Source organism: Harpegnathos saltator, unplaced genomic scaffold (assembly GCF_003227715.2).
Source record: "Harpegnathos saltator strain DR-91 unplaced genomic scaffold, Hsal_v8.6 scaffold403, whole genome shotgun sequence".
In the NCBI taxonomy this organism is placed as follows: Eukaryota; Metazoa; Arthropoda; class Insecta; order Hymenoptera; family Formicidae; genus Harpegnathos; species Harpegnathos saltator.
Genome location: NW_020230210.1, coordinates 698,074 through 720,247, shown reverse-complemented (window position 1 = coordinate 720,247; position 22,174 = coordinate 698,074). Strand labels below are relative to the sequence as shown.

The following is a 22,174-nucleotide window of genomic DNA, read 5'->3' as shown; positions in this document are numbered from 1 at the left end:
AAAGACGTAGGCCTGGTCTACAATATGTGTCGTAAGTTGTAAGCCGTAATGGAGGATTCACAGTCGACGTATTACAAAAATAATCGGCTATAATTGGTCAGTTCTTACGGCTTACAGCTTACAACACCTATTATAGACCAGCAGGCCTTAACCAAGAAGGGTTTGTCTTGGTTAACATTTTTTTAAAGGGTTTGAGTCTCGGCTAAAATTTTAAAAGGGTTTGAGTCCCGACTAAAGTCTTGATTAAACCCGTTATTTTTGACTTGTAAAATAACGGGTCTGTAACATATCTAAAGCCAGCGGCACACGGTGCTTGTTTTCGTGCTGGATTACTTGCTGGATGAAAATACTGTATTCTGATTGGTACATTTCCGAAGATGGATGGAAAAGTACCAATCAGAACGCAGTATTTTCATCCAGCAAGTAATCCAGCACGAAAAACAAGCACCGTGTGCCGCTGGCTTAACACAAATTCAAATCGCTTTGGCAGCAATCAATAATGGCTGCGTTCCGAAATTCATTGCCAGTGCTGAAAATACATAGTTTGTGTCACGTATACTATAGATTTTCAGTGCTGGCAGTGGATGTCCGAACGCAGCCATTATAAATCCTGCCCCGCCTATAAAAAAGTTTATATAAAGTAGGATATGTATCGTCGATCGCTATTTATAAAAAGGGTGCTATAAAAATTTCATAAATCCGTCAATTGTTCTTAGACCTGCTAATGGTTCGAGTCTTGGCTAAAATTAGTTCCGGTCTCCGCTACGAGCCGCCATTTTCCTTACTGCAGTTTCGAGGTTGTAAAGGCTCGTCTACATTAGCTGTAAGAGTAAGGCTGTAAGGTTGCAAGACACGAAATGAAATATTTTCATTCGCTGACAGCTTACGTTGCAGCCTTACAGCCTTACTCTTACAGCTATTGTAGACGAGCCTTTAGAGAATTAAATAATCAATCAAACATATATTTTATTCTCCAAGTATGATTCAATCAATACAGCAGACGAAACTATAAAGGATATCTTTAGAAAAAGGACACGTAGCTTTCTATTTGTTGCTTAACAAACTCGTACATCAATGTGTTCCCTTCTTATTATGTGCTATCAAAAGCTAAAAGGGCATTCTTTGCTTCGTTGAATAGTTCGAATAAGTTAAATAGTTTCCTCAAAAAATCGCATCATGAATACTTTACGCGCGATACAAAGTTCATATTTTTATTAAATCATATAAATGTTGCTTGCATACGATTTTTGGTTTATACGGTGCGTCTGTATCGCGACTCGTCTCAAATCTAGGCTCATCTCGGAGCTATATTTATGTAACAATCCAAAGAGTAAATAAATTTCCTTCGCGAATATTCGCAAGACGAAAGTCCGCAAGATATAAAATGCCACTCGCCGACGTAGTTAGCAGTTATTTCTGCGAAAGTTACATCCTGTTAAGTTCTCTGCCGATGTTTCTTTTTGTAGCCAAGAATAGTAAACATTTAACTTTCCGCTCTCTCAGGCGACAGGCGACGGCGAAGCAGCACGCAACACGCATTATTGTCGCGTGTGTGGCGTCGTGACTTCGACGGGTTTCCCCGGAGAGCGCGACGACGACGGCGTCGCGACGCAAAAACGTTCGCTCCTCTAACGGCTTAATCGCCACACGCCGATGCTATTTTTGGCACGACGTACGTGCTCCTACCGTGCCAAGTTCGCGAGTCACTCGCAAAACGAGCGTTCCGCTCGTGTTCTCCGCCGCGTCGGCCGAACACACAGCTGGGAACAAATAATCAGACTGAATATACATATGTGTAAAAAGCGCTTTAACAATAATCACAAACTCGGCCGCTTCGGCTCGCAAGAACATCGCCGACCCGCCGACATAATATTTTCTCCCGTCTCCGTATTGAAATTATACTTCTACTTAGTATTCCCTCTTATAAGTAAAATTGCGTAACGAAAATATATATCTTCACCACCAAGTTTAGTTTGTATCAATTGTGAATTTACGTTCTTTCAAGGATGATTTCAAGGATGAAACATTTCGAGAAAAGAGAAGGAAGAAAGAAATCCTACCGACGAAAAGAGGGTGATTCTTCCTTTCTTTTTTTTTTTCATAGAAATATATCTACGATTCTTTCTCGTTCAGGAATAGAATCTCGCTAGGACGTCTTCGTCCTATCAGCCGTAAGAATATTTCTCTACCAATGTACGAACTAGCCCGAGAGCGTGACGACGCAATACCGATATGTCAGAAATATGAACAATAGCCGCCCCTAAGCCGCGAGTGAGCGACTAATGTTTCCAAGTTGCTTCCCTCGTCGTGTAGTCGCCGGGTATTCCCAGATGACAGAAATCGAGCGCGTCAAGTGCAAACAATTCCCAGGAATTTGGCAATGCACGAGACAGCTGCGTTTGGCGGATGTTGTTATTAGCAGGTCATTGGTACCCGCGCGAAATTCCTGCTTGCGCAGCACAGAGAACGGGGCTGCAAAAAGTGCCTTGTCCAACATTGATCCATATAAAGTTAGCTGAATCGTGTGCCTTTTTGCCTATCTCCACGACTGATGATTCTGAGGGTAACAAACGAGAAACTGATAATAGAGCAGACTTTGTATTTTCATTGATTAATCTCATAAAATAGTCACACTTTCACCGTATACTTATGTATATATATATATATCTTTGTCACGCGATCTCTCTCTCTCTCTCTCTCTCTCCCCCCTCTCTCAAGCACATATATATCACATGCACGCACATACACATGAACATCGCAAAAAATACAAAATTTTCAACCGAGAAATGACGTCGCTACGCGAATGAATCATCATCGCGTACAAACGAGAGAGAACGAAAGATGAAAGTTCAACAATCATATCCGTTAATGAACAAGGAACCAAAGGATGATGCACAGCATGCGTTCTCGTCCGTTCTTCGTATTTTGATGCGATGCCACGGATAAAGACTTTTTTTCGGACTTCTGAATAAGATTCGTTAACGACGTCGAGGCCGGTTTCTGGCGAGCTGCCTTTTTCACGGTATCCGACATGTCGAGCCTCCTCGGGCGGAAATAGCGGAGCTACGTACCGATATAAGTCAATATGCGAGACGAGACGAGGGACGATGGTGTCTTCTCGTTGCGAACGATTATCTCGACGCACATTCACGATTCTAATATAGTATGTACACACTTCGCAATACAACACACACACACACACACACATACACCCACACATACTTCGTTGGAAGTGATATTTGATGGTGCGTACGAGATGAAGCGGATTATACATTAAACGTACTCGAATGCGCGTGATTATCTCTCGGGCAGACATACAATAAATTAAAAATTAACATTAACTTATCGTCGTCATCGTCGACCGTCGTGTTATCATAATGCGTTATGCGTTATACTCCATATGATGCTATACAGAGTATAACGATCGTACATTCACAGGACAGACCGTGTGTGTAATCCGGTGTTCTGTCGCGTTTCATTGTTACTCGATTGAACATATGCGCGTATATTATAATATGCACGGGAAACCGTAAAACCGACAAATTCCTTGGTCTCGTACTTAATTCCGACTTGGCTCGTTCCAAACTTCGCGAAGACTACATATCGCGTTTATGTAGAGCTAAACGAATCCACGCTTTTGATTGATTATAAATTGTATTGATATAAATAAATTGATTGATTATGAACTAAGTAACTAACTGTTCCTCCGATAAAACGTCGATTGATTAAATGCTATATCAGTGTGCAACATAACGTGACGATTTGATCAGCTTAACGTATAAGATTCATTGCTGCACAACGACGTAAAATCGCGTCTCTTTCCAAGATAGTGCCGGAGCCGCATGGACGATTCATATTTTAGGCTGTCGCGAGTTGAGAAGAAAACTTGCGTACATGAGTTCCGCAAATTCTTCAACGCATTAAACTCACGAAGAATTATAGCACCACTTCGGCGGCTGTACGAATTCGACGCGTCTCGCAATATCCGAACGACCACGAGTTCGCGAAGACATAACTAAATTAGAAGAATAGTAAGACAAATTGGCAACAAGTGGAGGAAGAAAAACTCTGCTATTCTTCTGCTGTTGCGTGTTCCTAACGTGTAAATTTCTTCTTCGTGACAATGGAAAAAAATACGATAGCAAAACACGTACCTCTTAAAACTCAAATCAAAGAGGCTGCGCGCACCTCTCTCTTTCTCTGTCTCTCCGAGAAAAGTCGATTATTTACGAGCTTCTAGGCGACACTGCCATTGTGCGTTTCACATTCTGTTCTCGCGCTTGGTACAGTTTTAGAAAAAAAAAAAAAAGAAAGGCCTCGTAAAAAAAGGCCTCGATTCTAAGACAACTGATCAAGCGACACACGCTACTCTACATGTCGTGTCGATCCCGACTACGACGAAAGACGGGAGAATCCTATCTCCGTAGTCGGAAGAATTCTAGCTTGGTCTCGAGAAAAATGAAAAAAAAAAAAAAGTAGTTGTCAGAGTCTTAGACAGACAGATAGACAGATATACGCACACACATACACACACGTATGCACACTCGCTTAACCATTTTACGCGCGCGCGCGCAATTCGGTAAATCAATGGTCTTCGACGAGCATCATCTGCGTTGTCGTGTGCTTTTTTTTCGCGACCCAACGAAATTGCTTCTCTCACATTCCTTTCCATTTAACCTTCCTTTCTTTCTTTTTTCTCCCCCCCCCCTCTCTCTATCTTTCTCCTTCTTTCCATTTCTCGTTCGCTGACTCTCAAATTGTTCAAATTGTTTCTTTTTTGCTTCGCTTTTTCTTAGGCATTTGATTACAACACTTGAACGTTCCGTGTTCGCATCTACTTCGCACTCTCCGTCGGCGGCGGCGGCGGCGGTAACGGAATTGCTTGCTCCGACACCGGCTGCTGCTGCTGCTGCTGCTTCTTCGTTTTCTTCGTCTTCTTCAATAGCCTCAGTTGTTGCCTGTCCATTGCCGTCTTTCCATCTTCCTTCGCTTCCTCGACCGTCTGCGGCTGCTGAGCTGCAACCGTCGTCGCCTCTGTCGTCGCTGTCGTCGTCGTCGAATCACTCTTTTCCGTCATTTGCGTTACGTCGCCGTTCTTTCGTTCCACGTTTTCGCCGTCGTTCGACTTCGACAAGTTTTCACTCGTTTCGTCCGCGCGCACTGACTCGTTCGTCGCCGTCGGAGCGACAACGGCTTCTGTGCTTTCCGCAGAGCGATTCTCCTCGGTTTTCTGCTCAGCAGTCACTTCGGTCCGTTCGCTATCTTGCTTGGTAGCCATGACACTTTGATTCGCGGGCTCGGAGATAGTTGCTGCACCAATTTCTTTATCCGAAGATTCTACTTTCGTCTGTAACATGATAAATCGATATCGAGCGAGGAAGTATGTATATCAAAGATATTTAATTACTTATTGCAAAATCATAAAACGACATTGCAATCGTATGAGGTGCTATTTACATCATCTTCTCACCTTTGTAGGCGACGATGGTGCCGGGGGAAGCGGAATCGGCTCGTTGCTTTGCTTCTCTTGCTTTGGATCCACCTCCATGAACTCGGTTTGCGGAACTCCCTCTTGTTGATCCTTTGCCGCGCACTCTTCTTCTGCGCACATCTGCTCCTGCTGTCCGGCAAGAGGCGCCTTTGTCTCCAAAAGACTGATTGTATTCTGTATACTCTTAATGGTGTTCTTGCGCGCCTGCCGCACATTCTCCCTACCTTCTGTCTCAATGTCGTCCAGCTTGATCAGTTCGCGCGTCAGCATCTCGTCCAGATAAACGTATTTCTTGTCTTGTCGAGAGCCGCCGACGTAACGTTGTACCTGCTCGGCCAAGTCGTCCACTTCCTTCTGCACTTGAGCGACTCTTTCCAGAGGATCCTTTGGCACCGGAGGCTTTGGTTTAGGCGTTTCCTGTTGCTGTTGCGGCAGCGGCTGCTGCTGCTGTTGTTCATTATGTGCTTGTTGAGGCGGCTGCTGGTTATAATGCTGCTGCTGCGGTTGCTTATTGTAGTAGTGGGTCTGCTGAGGTTGCTGGTCACAGTACTGAGGCTGCTGATGATGTTTATGATACTGATGATGTTGATGATGCTGACGATGCGGCGAGTGCTGCTGTTGGTTGTCGCGGCGTCGCATAGGCTGCTCGAAGCCTTGGTCATAGAACGTGTTCTGGAAGTGTGACGGTGGCCACTGCTGCCGTGTAAAGTGGTCGTTGAAGTGCGACGATCTGTGAAACTGCGGCGGCGGCGGCGGCGACGTCTGTCGCTGGTGGAAGGACGGTGGTGATGACTCGTCGTCGTCTGTAATCTTTGGCAATACAGGCTTATCACGACCCTCCACGAAGATGGGGATGTGCCTGACGTTGCTGGGCGTCGACGACGATGGAGGTGGCGGCTGCTTAGGCGACTGGGAGCGTTTCCGATTATGCTGCGGTGTGATGTCCACGCGAGTTACGAACCTTGGACTGTGCGGATGTTTATACTGCTTCCGTGATTGCCGTTGCTGCTGCTGCTCCTCAAATTGCTGCTGTTGCCGATTCTCCGGCGGCGCCGACATTGAGCGCTGGCCGCGCTCGGCACCCTTCTCGGGGTTCTCCATGTCGCGTCGTTGTTGTTGACCTATATCCACCGTGTTGCGGAGACCGTACTGCGATATAGACGACGTCGGCACCGAAGAATTCCACTCGCCACTATTCGAGCTGACGGCGCTCGCGCCGCTCGCGCCGCTCGCGGCACTGTTACTGCTCGTTTGGCTGCGTGTGTCTTCGTCTGCTTGGTAACCTTGAGAACTCTGGCCACTGTTGCTGCTACCGGAACCACGGCGCCGACGGCGGTCGTGCAGCGGGGAGTAGTCGTGGAAGGGCGCGTTATTCCAAGGTGGACCGAGCAGGAACTCGGCAAACTCGGGATGGCGCAACGCGAGATTCTCGAGATGAGCGCGGATGCCGTCGCTGCGATGCCTCCTGTAGCTGCTGTCCTCGTCGTCGTCGAACGGGAAACCCTGCGGCAAAAGTGCGGATACTCTGAAGTTGGTTCAAGCTCTCTGTCTCTCTCTCTCTCTCTCTCTCTCTCTCTCTCTCTCTCTCTCTCTCTCTCTCTCTCTCTCTCTCTCTCTCTCTCTCTCTCTCTCTCTCTCTCTCTCTCTCTCTCTCTCTCTCTCTCTCATCTCGCGATATTCTGCCAAGTTCCTACACAACACGTATGTTAAAAGACGTCTCGGAGAAAGACGTCTCTTAAAGATTCGTATCAAGTCATTACTTCAAGTTTGTCTCCCTTGAGACCCTCTTGGCTTTGAATCAGATGGATTTATGAAGTCCGGTTTAGATATGAGATTTTAATTGAATCATACGATACGTTGTCACATATATTGTAGCTGTGATTTTACTGCAAAGTTCGCGCTCAGTTCAAATCATCTACCGCCGGCTTGACCTTGTCAATTAATCGACCGGCTAATTACCTAGACGTCGAGATGACGAGTACGTCGAGATATAGAATATGTTTTGTAACGGACACGAGATATCTTCGATTCTCGTTTCTCGTGCTTCTCTTTACGAAGCACATCTAGTTACATTCACGCGTTTCTGGAATTGTGTCGGAATAATTTCCGGTATTGTGTTTACGTAACCTGTTCCTCTCTGTCTCTCTCTCTCTCTCTCTCTCTCTCTCTCTCTCTCTCTCTCTCTCTCTCTCTCTCTCTGTCGCTCTCATTTTTATTCGTACGAACGCTTCTTGGCACGCAGCGTCGGTCCGTTAAGTCTTTGTAATTGTAGAGAACCGTGTCGTTTCGCGCGCGTGATACACGTTCAAATCGCATGGACGCCGATCGACCTGCACACGCGCGCGCTGCAAGGGCGCCAAGGAAATTCGCGTAATCGAGCACGAGGTGACGAATCCTCCGGCGAATCGAGGTCACGCGTCGTTCCACTTAGCGGCGGCGGTGGCTTTACAAGAAAGTCGACTTGGGGAACGAGAGAGAGAGAGAGAGAGAGAGAGGAGAATAGCGGAAAGAAAGAGGGAGAGAAAATTTATCACGTTACGCGGCGATTATGTCCCTTGGGTGCACTCGGTGAAAAATTGCGTATTATAAGTGCGTACCGATGAATGACGTGAAATTATATACACGCTGCCCGCTACCAGGGATTGAAAAAAAAGAAAGGGAGGAAATAAAAACATAATAAAAGCAGAGAGAGAGAGAGAGAGAGAGAGAGAGAGAGAGAGAGAGAGAGAGAGAGAGAGAGAGAGAGAGAGCGAGAGAGAGAGAGAGAGAGAGAGGGAGAAATGTGGGAGGAGCGAGAGTAAAATGCTCGCACGCACCTACGCCCGATAATCAGATTTTCCTATTTTCGGCACGACGTTGCCGGTTGCTGGCACGCGAATTCACCGCGTTGCCGCGACTTTTGCTTGTCAACCGTGAAAATGACGACTCCATGCGAGCGAGCACGAGGATACAATTTTTAGATTTTAATTGCCCGACGATGACGATCAACGAGGCCCGATGAACCGAGGCGAATTTGTGCTGCGATATATACCGTCGATTGTTCGTCGTGGCAATCGAGCGGCACGAACAATTAGTAGAACGACGCGTATCGCATTTCGTACCAAAAAACACTATCAAGAATTTATCTATCTATCTGTGATATATGTGATATGACGTTAAAAATTCGAGCGAATATTTGACGCTTCCCGAGTTCTCTTTTCAGTATCGAGTTCTCCTTTGGTAAAGTTAACGAATTCTCGAAAATCTTTGTTCAAATGAAAATTGAAGAATTATTCATTCAGGACGAATCTACTCGACGAACACGACGAACTTCTAGCGACAATCAAACGTGATTTACGAGCGAATGTTAACTGTTTACGTAATTAAAATGTTCACGCGATTCGTCTGTGAAACGCGATGGCTCATAAGAAAACATAGGGAACGCAGAAATTCAAAAAATCCTGAAACTGCGTGGAAGTAAAGTAGTTCATCCGTAATGCAAAATTATTTTTTCGTTCGTGCGGAATTCTAGTCTGAGAGGGTGAAACCACCCTTCGGAAAAAAAAAAAAAAAAAAAAAGCTATTTTCACTTTTAACATATATATTTTTAAATATGAGGCGTATGCATAAATGGTCTATATGAAAGTTGCAGTGTACTTCACACTTGCTGCAACTGTGTTTCAGATTTTGCAAAATTGGAGGGCGGAAGGGGTTTTAAAAATCTTTCAATTTTGCGAAATCTGCATACACAGATTGTAAAGAGTATGAAATACACTACAACTTTCGTGCAAACCATTTTTACATATGCTTCGTATTTTAAAAGATATATGCTAAGAATGAAAATTAGGTTTTTTTTTTCAGAATTTTTTGTCGAACAAAGTTTCAGAACTTTTTGAATTTCCGCGTTCCCTGTGCTTCCTTGTCAGTATCCAACGCCGCGCGGAGAGATGAGTCCGAATTTTCGGAGGATTTCTTTTATTTCTACCGGGTGATTTCATACGAGGAAACTATCAGCCAGTGCCGTCTCTCGCTCTCTTTCTCCCCCTCCACCGCCTCGTTGGAGCACGCGCAAATACACCCACGCGAACGACGTTCGTCGCGTTCCAGAACAAGTCGAGAAACGTCATTGCAACGTGTTGAAGACGTGTTGCGCGTTAATATCGTGTACGATATTCCACTTCCAAACGCTATTCCGCAGATTTGCCAACGGCGATATTCGCCGGTATCCCGATTATTTCAAAGCTACTATCTACAAAATGACAACAATAACGACGACAAATTAAAGCGACAGCGTTCCGATTATACACGAGACGCGTTAAATCCCGTCGAACTAGAGGACACCCGCAATCATCGCGAGCTCTGCCTCTTGATTCCACGCGGTTCTTCGCAGAATGACTCCTTTGTAATATTCATCAGCGATCGATATCGCGCCGACACCGCGCCGACACATCTCGGAACTTCCCGATCGTCCTTGCGGGCTGATCGCAGGAAACTTTACACCAAATCGTAGAACGACATCGAGCACACCCGCGCGCGCGCGGCATTTGATAACGTCGTTCTGACGTCGTGACGTCACGCGGATTCGCTGCCGCGCCTTTCAACGTAACGTGTTAGTATGTATTATCGATCATGCAATAATGGCGCTTTCGAAGCGCCTAAATGCGTTCGTGACGTCACCGTGTGTGCTAGCACAGTACAGCACGTTTGACGGTCACGTCCATCATGATTACTTGACGGGCTGATAACCAAGCGCGACTTTTATCGCGCGGTTTCTCCGTTTTACCTGTGAATTACTTTCGCGCCTGATTGAAGGGCCTCTCCTCCCCCCTCCAGATTCTGAGCGCTCGAGAATCGAGAATCGTCTCGATTTTCGAGCGGCGCGTCGACGCGACGCGACCGCAACGCAAAAATACGTGCGTTCGTTCCACGCAAATGCTATTTCTGATTTCCACGCCGATCCCGATGCGGAATGCGCAGAGGAAGAGGAGGAAGAGGAGGAAGAGGAGGAGAAGGAGGAGAAGGTGAATAGAGGGGCATGTATCAGCGGGGAGACATAGTGGCCGGCGAGAGCATGGCGAATAAAGCGCGGAATGGGTGAGAACGTGCGACTCGGTGTGCGATGATCGCAATTAAGGTCTGGATTGCATCTTCGTTCGTGGAACGCGAAGATAGATAGAGAAAGAGAAAGATGGAGAGAAAAGAGAGAGAGAGAGAGAGAGAGAGAGAGAGAGAGAGAGAGAGAGAGAGAGAGAGAGAGAGAGAGAGCTACCGTATGGGTCCATTTGATCGGGACTTAAACGGCGCGTTGCGAGGTAAACCGCGTTTGCGGCGTAATCGGTGACGTAGTCGTTTACGCGAGGCGTACTCGACGAGAGAACGTCGTCGACGAGCAACGTAATCGTCCATGGACAGAACGAGTTTTCTGCGAGGAAGAGCGCCGGACCTACTTGCTTCCGCGCAAAAACGAGACTCGTCGGGCTAGCGTGTACTTTTCCGAGAGCAAAGCGGAACAAGCGGTTCCTGCGACATAATGTAATATCTCACGTGAACGACGTTTAAACTCGAGAGGTGCGCTTTACAATTCGTTCACCGTTCGTGTCATGACGAATGAGTGACTCTTCCTTTGAAAACTGATACCGTCACGGTCCCCCACGCGCCGTTCTCTCTCACCGTCGGGAAGCGGGAAAGTGAGCAAAAAAAGAAAAGAAAAAGAAACGGTACGTCACTTACGGGGAACGAGCGCTCCAGATCGATCCCTCGTCCGAATTTGGATGCTGCGTCCACGATGACAGGCGAGTCCATTTTCTGGACCCGTAGGCCCGCGTCCGTTTTTGGATACGTGAAACTCTCTCTCTTTCTTTCTCTCTCTCTCTCTCTCTCTCCTTCGCGCGCGCGCTCGCTCGCACTAGCTACTTTACTTATTCTTTCTTCTCTCGATCTTTCTCTGTATCGGAATACTTTCTCCAGGAAATTTTTTTTGTAAAACGCTCGGTTCTAGATTCAAATAGCTTCCAGGCTTTAAAGTGCGATCTAAAAATACCAAGGGACAACTTTGTGCAATTTTCACGCGAAATTTGTGTTTCTGGAAATCTCCGCCGGATTTTCGCGACTTCACGTTTCTCTCTCTCTCTCTCTCTCTCTCTCTCTCTCTCTCTCTCTCTCGCTCGCTCGCTCACTCTCGCTCACAGCAGCTGACACTCACACGTCGTTCTCTTGGCTTTTCCTCGTCTCCTCCTCGGGCCTCAGTCTCTCGGTTATATAAGCGCCGCTACTAGAAGAGAGCTCCCGAGTCTCTTCCGTTCTCTATCGTTTTTTCTCTCTTTTTATCCCGCTCACTCTCCGTCGGATATTTTTCAAGGTCGCTTTTATGAATAAAAAACTGTGTCCTGTGCGTGCTTAATCAGATACACAACCACCGCAATCGCAGGTGACAGCGAAACTGACAGTAGCGCGGGTCGCGGAAGCAACTTAAATGCGATTGCGCGTGGGTCGCGCGCCGTTCCGGGCGCGATCACGTGACCGTCGAGAGAGCGCGGGCGGTGGCGGTCGAGAGCATGCTAGAACTCGCCAGAAGTTTCTCGCTTAACCTCAAACGCCGCGCGGAAACATCGAGTCTTTCTCGCGCACAAAACGGAGTCCCGAGATCGTTTCAAATTAATGATACGCTGCATAACTTGTATTTTCAGGACATAAGTGCTCTCCTGACTCTCTCATGCGAGAGAGTTCGATATCTCTCGATTTCACACGAAGGATCGCGCGTGTTGAGAGAATCAAACGCGCGCAGTTTGATCGCCGAGCGCCGCGATAATACCACGAGAGGTTCTGAGAAAAAAAAAAGAGAAAAAAAAAGAACGAGATGCATGCGTCGCATTTAAGACTGTAAAAACAATAGAAGCGAGATTTAGTGATGATGAAACGGCAGTGTTATGCACGCGGGATAATGAATTCGACGAAAATGACTCGCGCGTAGCAACGTTTGCTCCGTAACCGTAAATGGAGTTATACGATGCACGGCTTAACGTATACGACGATTAATCGACGGAAAATGAAATGCACGCGAGGCGTGCATGATATAAATAATAATAATAATAATAAACGGCTCTATAAGTCGGTAAGAAACTCCCGAATTGGGACGCGAGTCGATCTCGAAGATCGCGACGCGTTGCGCGTGCGCGTACGCCCCTCGATCGTTCTCGGGGATCATCGATAATGACATTCGATGATCTACGGTGATCGATAGCGCTGCCAGGAGAGCACGAGGCACGAGGAGGTCGCGCGGCGAGTCTACCGGCGAAAGGCTCATTCATGCGAGGCGCCCGCCGACACGACATGAGGCGACGCGTAGCGTGAAATTTGCTTAACCCGATAATGATGACTGAATTATTCGTCCCTCGCTTCTTCTCTCTTTGATTTATATAAAGTGTTATTGCCAAATACGTGCGTGTGCATGTATTTGTGACACGTCAGACGTATAAAATCAAGTCAGACGTGATCACACTTTTATCTTGAGTAGAATAAATCATGATTTAACTTTTAAAAATAGAATAATCTATATATAATATAATAAAATTTTTTTTATAATTTTTAATTTTAATAAAAAAAGTTTTAACATGATAAAATTTTTAAATAATTTTAAATAAATTTTTTTTAAATAGAGTAAGCTTCTTCCTCATATTCTGAAAATTATGTATCTAATAAAATTGATATTAAATTCATGAAATTATAATAATATCTAATTAATTTAACAAAATTAATATCACAGAGATTTAAGAAATTAATATTTTGTCGTTTTCTAAAGTTTAATCGACAAACTCTACAATGTACAATTAAATTCGTCTCAGCAGAGGCTATTATTACAGATAGAAGCTACATACATATATCATTTATGGCAAAATAAAATAAAACTATTCTTTGATGTGTGCTTTTTTGCAATCGTCAAATTGCTGCTAATTATTGTTGCATTTATGCACGCCATATCGCACGCAAATTCCATCTTCGGTTCTGCTCTCGAACGAGCCGAACGTCATCTCAACAAGATCGCTCTTAAGAGCGTTTCATGGACCCTCGGCTCCCGCCAATCGCGGTTGAACCATATTAACTCGTTTCCGCGTGCCTTCGTATGCTTCGATGCACCATAAAGTCGAGTCAGAAATCGAAACGAAGCGAATTAGTAATCGCCGAAAAGAGGAGATCGCACATGCGGATACAATCGTATTCTTTCATTACGCAAGGACCTTGTGCAACTTGTACGCGGGCAAGTTTAATATGTTAAATGTGTATAAATAACGCTAACGCACTGCCAACCGTGTACACGAGCGTGCGTAGATTCGCGGTTGCACGCGTTCTCTTGCAAGTTGTCATGAGATATCTCGGCGCTCGTATTTTCGATATTCGCATTCGCTTCTCCCGAAGGAACTCCCTATCGAAAGAGAGATCGAGAGAGAGAGAGAGAGAGAGAGAGCGCGAGATAATTCATATCCAAATTATTTTTTCACGCAAACGCAACACGCTTTTCGATCGAGCCGTGAGTAAACCCCTGTGCGTTCTGTATTCTCTTCCTTCTGACGCGACAAAGAGAAATTAAGGACGAAGGAAGTCATCGGAGGACGGCGAAGGAAGCTGGCGTTGAGCGCTCACGGCAGTTCGTTTTACGTAATGGAGCCTTTTCCCTTCTTCTCTTCTGCATCTATCGGCCGCTATACATAACCGAATCACCTGTTCCGCATTGTCGGCGCGCCAATTAACATACTTCGCGGTAGACGAAGGCGCGCGCGCGTGCGCGTGCAGAACACAGCGCGGCATTATCTGCAAGACGATAATCGCTTCCCGGAATCGTTATCGATCCTCGGGGCTCCGTCGGTCGTTCGACCTCGAGAGCTCTTTCTCTTAGCGCGATCGTTTTCAGGCAAATTGTTGCGATAACGGGAAAACGAAAGTACAAGAGGTCAAGGACTAAAGCGACGCTGCACTCTCGATCGCAATTCCGAAGATGTGCCTTCTCGCGAAAGCCGAAAAACGCTTTCTCCCGTAAACGCGCGCGCGCGCGTCGAAGCTGACGACAAAGTCGTCTACATTGAATATCACCGCGTTCGTAATTTAATTTAACTCGATGATTTGCAACGTGATATTACGGGGCACGTACAGCGAACGAAAGCGCGTCATTGTCTCGCGAAGCTGTTGATAATGAAACGAGCCGACGAATTGTCTCAACTCTCTCTACGTGCGCGATGCTGCATCGGTGTATCGAGTCACGTCGGAAATCGCGCGAAATCGGGCCTCCGAGCGTTACACTTTCGTATTTTCGGAGCGTTTCAATTAAGTAAACAATCCTTGGGCGGGACGCAATTGCGTCGAGATCGCGCGAATGGCCAGACGGACTCTCTCGTCTGGGATCCCCATCAAACACATCGCTCGTTATTAGAAGGGACTCCCGCGCGGAGGGTCGGGAAATGTGCCGCTTTCTCAGGGTGAACCGAGATCGATAGGGACGGACTACCCCCTAATATATCATCGGAACTCCTTCTCAGGAGGGTCCTAGCTACCAGCTTGACGCTGTCTCATAGGCTTTTCAGAGTATTCATCGACGAGCGATGACGAGCGATGACCTGTGATAAAACTCTCGTAGACTCGCAGGATATTTTAAGGTACAAAAGTAAAAAGGCGTATGAGATAAGAATCGAGCTGACGCGGCAATACTCCTTTCGTAATGTCGAATCAACGAAAAGCCCCCCGCTTCGTTCTCTTCTTTATGAAGTCGTGTAGCAAGTTGAGATCGAGAAAGAGCTCACTACTCTACTTCGTATTTCCTATGTTTTATGTTTTACTTTCAAACTAATTCCTGTTGTTTCTTATTTCTTAAATTGAAATCACTTCTTGTCTTATATAACCTTGACAGTTGTAATGAAGGACAAACCAACCTTTTGATCGATCTGTTTAAAGACGGTAATTAAAGTGATAAGAATGACTTAGACAAAATGACAGAATATTAAAATTAAGGAACATCATTATTGGCACATGTCAATCTGTAATTTATATGATTCTTGGCGGTACTGATATATTTGTACGATTTACTTGGAGATTGTGTTCTAATTGAAGGAAAACCTATCACGCGATTTTTTAATATTCACGCATGTGCAAGAGAGAATCGAATACGCGCAAATGTCCTCTCACGAAAACATCGGGCTCGGTACTTCGTGAACTTCTCTTTCTTTCCTCTCTTTTTCTCCTTCTTGTTGTTTTACGATCTGAAAATATCGCGATGATAAGAATAACCGGCAAAACGGAAAAAGCGAATCCACGCGACGGTAAAACTTCGTCGTCGTCGTCGTTGGTCGTTCCAATAAAAGAGAGGAAAAGAGAAAAAGAGAGAGAGAGAGAGAAAGAGAGAAAGGGCGAGAGAGAGAGAGAGAGAGAGAGAGAGAGAGAGAGAGAGAGAGAGAGAGAGAGAGAGAGAGAGAGAGAGAGAGAGAGAGAGAGAGAGAGAGAGAGAGAATTGGGACAGCTCTATAAATATAAAGAAATTCAGTACGAGCGCGACGGTTGCTTCAGTACCGATTCGCCGCGAATTTAAATTTCGCGCGAATGCGCCATTAAAGATTGACAAAACTCGTTCAATGCTGTGTTGGTGTTTATCAAAACACCGATGTCGGTGTTTAGATTAATACGTTTTTTATCTCTTCATCTCTCGAGCTTGTCATGACGTTAGTGCAGATTTTCTGCCTGTCGTTACACGTTAATATGTATACGTGTTTATTCGTAGAAACATTGCATACTATATCGTGCGATAACAAATTGGCACAAATGTTACTGAAAACGTCTGCGCACATTCGATTCGGAGACTGGGCGAAGTAGCCCCGGCCGGGGCTTCTAATCGATCGAGGTAGGTGGATGAGAATAAAGGTCAATGAGAAAGTGCGTAGGTATTCGCAGGTATTCAAATACGATCGAATTCTGAATACGTACGCGGACTGGAGAGAGAAAGAATGAGAGAGAATATGAAAGAGAGAAGGAGAGACGGAGAGACAGAGAGAGAGAGAGAGAGAGAGAGAGAGAGAGAGAGAGAGAGAGAGAGAGAGAGAGAGAAAGAGAGAGAGAGAGAGAGAGAGAGAGAGAGAGAAAGCGCCGCATTTGCACACGTAAAATTGTGAGTAATATACTCACTTTTGAAAAGCCGGGAACGTGTCGGTCGGAGGAATCCCTAAAGGTTCGGCCGGTATCCTCCAAGAATGTATCGCTGTCCTCACTGAGGCACTGCTGCATCTCTTGCATCAGCTCGTTGCGGGGTTTGCGACGCGGACGATCCGCGAATTTCGACCCATTGCGGGAATAGAATGACATCGTCACGGTTATGTCGTCGCGCGGCACACGAAAATCGTTGTCTACCCCGACAACTTTGGCCTGTGATTTGATCACTCGATGTACCGCTAATTTCATTAACCCACCCAACCTTACGATGCAAAGGTTCGCGCGCCACTGACACGCATGTGTTAGGAAACGACTAATGTTTGAAAAAGTGAACCCGCGCATGCGTGTTATTGGTCAAGATACTGCAGTGCCCTCAACTGCACTATATGGCACTGATGAGAATTATAACCTGCTCTTTACAACTGCACCAGAATTTCTCAAAAGGGGTTTGTTAAAAGGTCTCAAAAGGCCTCAAAAGATCTTTATAGCTGCACTGCTGAACTAGTGCAATAAATTAAAACGAGACAACTATATTTTCTCTCATTCTAATTTATTGCACTAGTTCAGCAGTGCAGCTGTAAAGAACAGACCCAAGATGTACTTAAAAATTCGCACTTAAAAAAAGATAGAATGAGATAAATTTAATATTTCCTTGACAGGAGGAAAGAAAATAGAAAGACTACAACGTGGTTGAAAAAATGCAGTTATAAAAATTAAATCTATAGTTAGATTTATAAATTGATGTTGCTTCTTGATTTTCAAGTAGAAGAGATATTAAATATACCAACAGATTAGAAAGATTTGTACAATTCAAAAATTTTGCTGCAACTTCTCGAGAGAAACCGCGGTCAAAGACAAACCGTACTCGTTATTATGTACATGTATATATTTAATGCTAAATTTACAAACATTTGATTATGCTCAAGAAATATACTCTCCGTATTCAACTTTGATACTTATACTAGATATAAGTTTAATAAGTACTAAAATGTATATTTGTGACTATATATGTTATCAACGTCTGGACGTTCGAAGATCCCTCGATAAAAAGTAAGGATAAATCGATAAAAAGGAATGCAAATAATGAGTCAAGCAGGATGCGAAGTCGTTTAAGGCACACATGTGGAAGGAACTTCCTAGTCGCTAGTTTTTAGTAGCAGTCCATCGAGTTAATGTCTTTCTTCTTGTACATCGTTAAGATATCATCAAGAGTTGACTCGAAGCTATTGGTATATGTTTTCAGCCAACGATTCCTTCCCTCGATATAAGCCTCGATGTCGGAATTGAAGATCGTACGGAGGAAGACCTCGCGCGTCACGGATGGGATATGACGAAGCATCCTCTTTTTTTTCTCCTCTTCCTCTTCCTTCTCTTCTTTCCTCGCTTCACCGTCCATGTTCAAAGAACTCTTGTAAATCATCGCCAATAGATTAGCATCGTTTGCGTCGACGATCTCGTTGATGATGTGCGAGGCGTTCTGCGTTTTTTCACTGACAGGCGAGGACATCGATGGTGCCACCTTGACGTAGATGGTGTCGTATATCGCACTGTTTTCCGGAAGCGGTTCAGCTGGCGACGGTTCATCCAGCTTGTACTTGAGCAAGCATGATTTCAACTTGCCAATGATCGATGCGGACACTTTGCACACCTCGAAGTCGCTGTCATCTTTCAGACTGACTAAAAGCACCTGGAAGTTGAACATGAACCTCTCATTGTATTTGGATTAATGCTGCTCATTTCACATTCTATTTCGCATCGAAAATCTTTAGAACATAAAGGTAGAAATCTAAGATCACAATTCTCCGAATTTTGATGTTTACTTACACCTAAACACTGTTGCTTTGCCAGTTCATCCAGCGCTTTATTCAACCTCCGCTTGATTTCCGCCTCGTTCAACGATACGATCTTCCTGTGTTCTTTTGAGAACGTCACATTCGGGAAAGAATCGTCGAGCATCCCTTGATCTGTTAAATGCGATTTGACGAAGTGATCCCAGAAAGTTAACGCGTTGGTTTTCACCTCCCAGTGCAAATCGAATACGGCTGCCATAGACATAGCTTGTAACATCGAATCGATAACTTCCCTTCTACGAATCAATCAAGCGACATCAATTATTGCCGAATACCGTCGACTATTAGTGACTACACGTAACACTTCTACGTACGGCCATTTCTGATGAACGTATAATTCTTTTATTAGATTTACAGCCTCTCTCCTGACTATCGCTTCGCTTTCGTTCTCGAGTAAATAAATCGCCATTTCCTACAAGATAATTGATTCGCAAAAAATAATTAATTTGTGCTCTGTGCTTTTACGGTACGGCAGAAAATGAATGAGCAATGCACAAATATACATACAGTTAAATTCATTCGCGACAGTTGCTGTTCCCACAGCTTGCCGATACGCACGGTGGTTGCGATAAACGTTAACGCTGACGCTCGTACGTAACTTTCAGCATCCGTTTTGGCCATCTCGATCGTCACTTCCGGAAATCGGTTAACTACCAAAAAGCCTTGATACGCCGGGTACTCTGCGACAGAAAGAAACAATTAATGTATATCAAAATCTATTATTCGTATTAATAATTATATTTGAAAATGGAATTAGTATCATATCATATGTAGCAATTACTGCATTTTTGTTGTGTATCAATTTTTATAGAGTGATTTACACTCACTGTCTTCGGAAATTGTTGCGATTGTGTTCAGAACCTCGAGAACACTATCTCTCACTTCCCAGTTAGGGTCATGTAGCCTCTTGAAGAGTGTAGGTCCCATGTCATTCATATGGCTGTCAGAGTCCACCAGCAAGGCCAAATTAGGCGGCATAAAGTTGTGAATAGCGAGTTTGCATAGCTTCAATGCCTTCACGCAGATCTACGCAGAATTTGAAAAACAACAATTTTAAATAGAGTCGCGAAGGAAATAATTTGTAACGCTTTAGCAGCGAATATTGATTCACCATCGGTAGTATCCCGGGATGTTTCAAGATCTCTTCCGCGAGAGAGAATATACATATTGTTTCCACGCATTCCTGCCATTTCAACTTGAATTTTTCCGTCATGACGGCCAAGCCATCTAACAATGATGCCAGCAGTACAGGATTGTCGACTATAGGATCACCTTGCAAGATCGATTTATATATAAGCTTCCGTGAATGTTCCGAAGTACTGTGCACTTCGGACGACGTAGAATGTTTTGTCTCCTCACGAGTACCTAACTCTTCAAAACATGACACATCTGGTACGTAACTCTTCAAAACATGACATAGGGCTTGAAAAGTGATTACCACTACATCCTGAAAAGTGGAAAAGATATTTCAGATAAATTACGTTTATTAACTTCCAAGATTAATTCAAATCATCGTATTGTGTGATTATAAATATATTATGTGTTACACAACATTTTCAATTTTTCAACTGATCTATCCTTACCCCACGTTTTGTGTCTGTAATATATTTGTTGCTTTTGATATATATATGTGTGTATATACTCACTCTATCCATTATATCCAATATTTCAAGAAGCAGATCAATAGACACTTTACAAATTTGTTCCATGGGAAGATCGTCTTTCCGTATGATGTCTCTTATGTGGTAAGCTAGTCTCTGCACAGTAGTGCATGTTACGTCGAAGATTTTATTGAGAAACATATCCAAGAAGTCATGATTTATATGATTCTTTTTTATACATACACACAGCGGCAATATCTATTAATAAATAGGAATAATAATGCTTTTAATATTATCGAGATATGTGGAAGAGAGTACAGACGATAAGTAAATGACTGATTTACCATTAATGCTATAGCTTGATGTTCAAATTTATATAGCTCTGGTGGGGAGAATTGCTGTAAAGCGCACAGTTTCTTCCAATACACCATAGCTAATTTGTAAGTTTTGACGAGATCTACAATATGCTTTTTTGACAGCAGCATCATAGAACTATAGCATAAACCATTGCGGAACTTTTGCCATATGTCAACATTGACGATTTCAGTATTTTCCTTGACACCTTGTCTCAGTTTCAGAAACAATGACAATAATAACAGTTTGTGTACATGATGGAGGAACCTGGTACTGATGCAAGCTTCAAACAGTGCTTTCACTCTCTTGTCGAGGTCAATAAGTTCCTCGAGCAACTCGGGAATACTGTTGTCCAGATTTACAAACAATGTGTGTTCCAAAATATTCGTCAACAAGTCCAATGTGGAGCATAATAACTTGTTCTGTTCAAAATATGTCTCTTCCAATGTCTCATGCATTTGTGTATCCAAAGAATTCATCATAAGTGGTGCAGCAATAGCTAAAATGATCTCTTTACAGGTCTCAATGTTTTTATTTTCATATAACAGTAATGTCCACAGAAATTTCTGGCTTTCTCTTGTAACATACATTGTATGATTCCAGTGAACACAATTTATAATATTCTTCCATGCACCTGTTGTGTTTAAATATTAATATAATTCAGAAACTATAAATGTATAATTTAATAATTTTAAGCATATTTTGAAATTACAATTAAAAATTATCTGTTAGAAAATAGTAGATATATACATATTATTATTTTGCTGAATCCTTACCAGATTGTACCACCCATTGCCTGCCACTTCGATGAAGAATTAAATCTGACAACATTATTGTATATGCCATTTTTATGGATGCAGGTAAATCCTCTCTGTTTAAATCTAGAATTATGCAAAGTCTGTTGTACACATCTTGGCATTGCCAGTAGTGATAACGCAACTCATGTCGGGAGATAATCCCTACGAGCTTTAATGTGAATGTGATTATAGGCTGTGAAGCCTTCTGTCCAGATTCCCATATTGCTAAAGCCTTTGTTATCCACTTCTGAAAAACCTCGCAATATTCATAATCTACTGTAGCACCTGCAAAATAAGGTTATAAGTTACTGATATAATGAGATATCGAAGTAAAATATCTTTTTTCTTACAATCTTTTGTGTTCTCTGCGATGTGATGTAGTAAATGATCCAAGTAAGTAGTTGAGACAACATTGTAATCTGGCAACAAGAACAGATCAAGAACTTCTGCCAGTACATCTTCGTTTTTCCTTGTGCAAGAATTCATTGTACTTTGATATTGCTTCTATGTTCAACGTTGACTCATGGATACTATTTCACTTATGTAGTACTTGTATAAAGTAATTTCGGATCCAATAATAGACTTATAAAATAGATTTGTTTACTTGCTATAAATATATAGTTAATAGAGTTATTAACGAGATCAAAGTGTATGTATGAAATCAATTGAGTTTCCACTTTGGAAAATGCAAACCTTACCTACGAAATGTTTAAAATATTTCGAATAAAATAACATCCGTCTTCAACGTTTCAAAATACACAGTAATCAGTTGACGACATTCTTTGACACATTGTGAAATCGTTTGATCTTTAGCACGTGCACCGATGAGACATCGACTCAAGAGGTTCTCTTCTCCGCTATTTGTGAGATACGATCGATAATATTTCAGGTCGGACGGAAATAGTTCCCTGCAACTAT

General features: G+C 43.7%; 2 protein-coding genes across 5 annotated transcripts; both read right to left on the bottom strand.

Moving 5' to 3' along the window:
- Positions 1-4,530: 4,530 nt before the first annotated feature.
- stv (BAG domain-containing protein starvin) lies at positions 4,531-16,957 on the bottom strand. Of its 3 annotated transcripts, XM_025301154.1 has the most exons (4): positions 11,673-12,021; positions 11,201-11,500; positions 5,471-6,994; positions 4,531-5,347 (listed from the first exon to the last, which is right to left on the bottom strand). In XM_025301154.1, exons 2-4 carry the CDS (start codon positions 11,270-11,272, stop codon positions 4,835-4,837), a joined length of 2,109 nt encoding a protein of 702 aa, XP_025156939.1. In that variant the 5' UTR covers positions 11,273-11,500; positions 11,673-12,021; the 3' UTR covers positions 4,531-4,834. The 3 variants fall into 3 exon arrangements, with proteins under 3 accessions (XP_025156939.1, XP_011141062.1, XP_011141070.1); XM_011142760.2 differs by lacking the exons at positions 11,201-11,500; positions 11,673-12,021 and adding an exon at positions 16,631-16,957; XM_011142768.3 differs by having other exon boundaries at positions 11,201-12,021.
- A 558-nt stretch (positions 16,958-17,515) lies between these two features.
- Positions 17,516-22,111, bottom strand: LOC105184184 (uncharacterized). 2 transcript variants are annotated; one of them, XM_025301180.1, is made up of 11 exons: positions 21,955-22,111; positions 21,607-21,863; positions 21,236-21,541; positions 20,450-21,093; positions 20,151-20,363; positions 19,616-19,951; positions 19,332-19,530; positions 19,012-19,184; positions 18,819-18,916; positions 18,479-18,740; positions 17,805-18,341 (listed from the first exon to the last, which is right to left on the bottom strand). In XM_025301180.1, the coding sequence occupies exons 2-11, from the start codon at positions 21,740-21,742 to the stop codon at positions 17,805-17,807; spliced, it is 2,904 nt and encodes a 967-aa protein (XP_025156965.1). In that variant the 5' UTR covers positions 21,743-21,863; positions 21,955-22,111. The 2 variants fall into 2 exon arrangements, with proteins under 2 accessions (XP_019697422.1, XP_025156965.1); XM_019841863.2 differs by lacking the exon at positions 21,955-22,111 and having other exon boundaries at positions 17,516-18,341; positions 21,607-21,742.
- Between the last annotated feature and the right edge of the window lie 63 nt (positions 22,112-22,174).

Excerpts from the sequence above, each read along its gene's own strand:
- stv (XM_011142760.2), bottom strand. The coding sequence starts at position 16,903 with ATGAAATTAGCGGTACATCGAGTGATCAAATCACAGGCCAAAGTTGTC. Across the intron at positions 6,995-16,630 it reads ACGTTCCCGGCTTTTCAAAA|GGTTTCCCGTTCGACGACGA; the intron begins GTGAGTATATTA and ends CTTTTGCCGCAG. Across the intron at positions 5,348-5,470 it reads CACCATCGTCGCCTACAAAG|ACGAAAGTAGAATCTTCGGA; the intron begins GTGAGAAGATGA and ends ATCATGTTACAG.
- LOC105184184 (XM_025301180.1), bottom strand. The coding sequence starts at position 21,742 with ATGAATTCTTGCACAAGGAAAAACGAAGATGTACTGGCAGAAGTTCTT. Across the intron at positions 21,094-21,235 it reads GCAATGGGTGGTACAATCTG|GTGCATGGAAGAATATTATA; the intron begins GTAAGGATTCAG and ends TAAACACAACAG. Across the intron at positions 18,917-19,011 it reads TGTCGCGAATGAATTTAACT|GAAATGGCGATTTATTTACT; the intron begins GTATGTATATTT and ends ATTATCTTGTAG.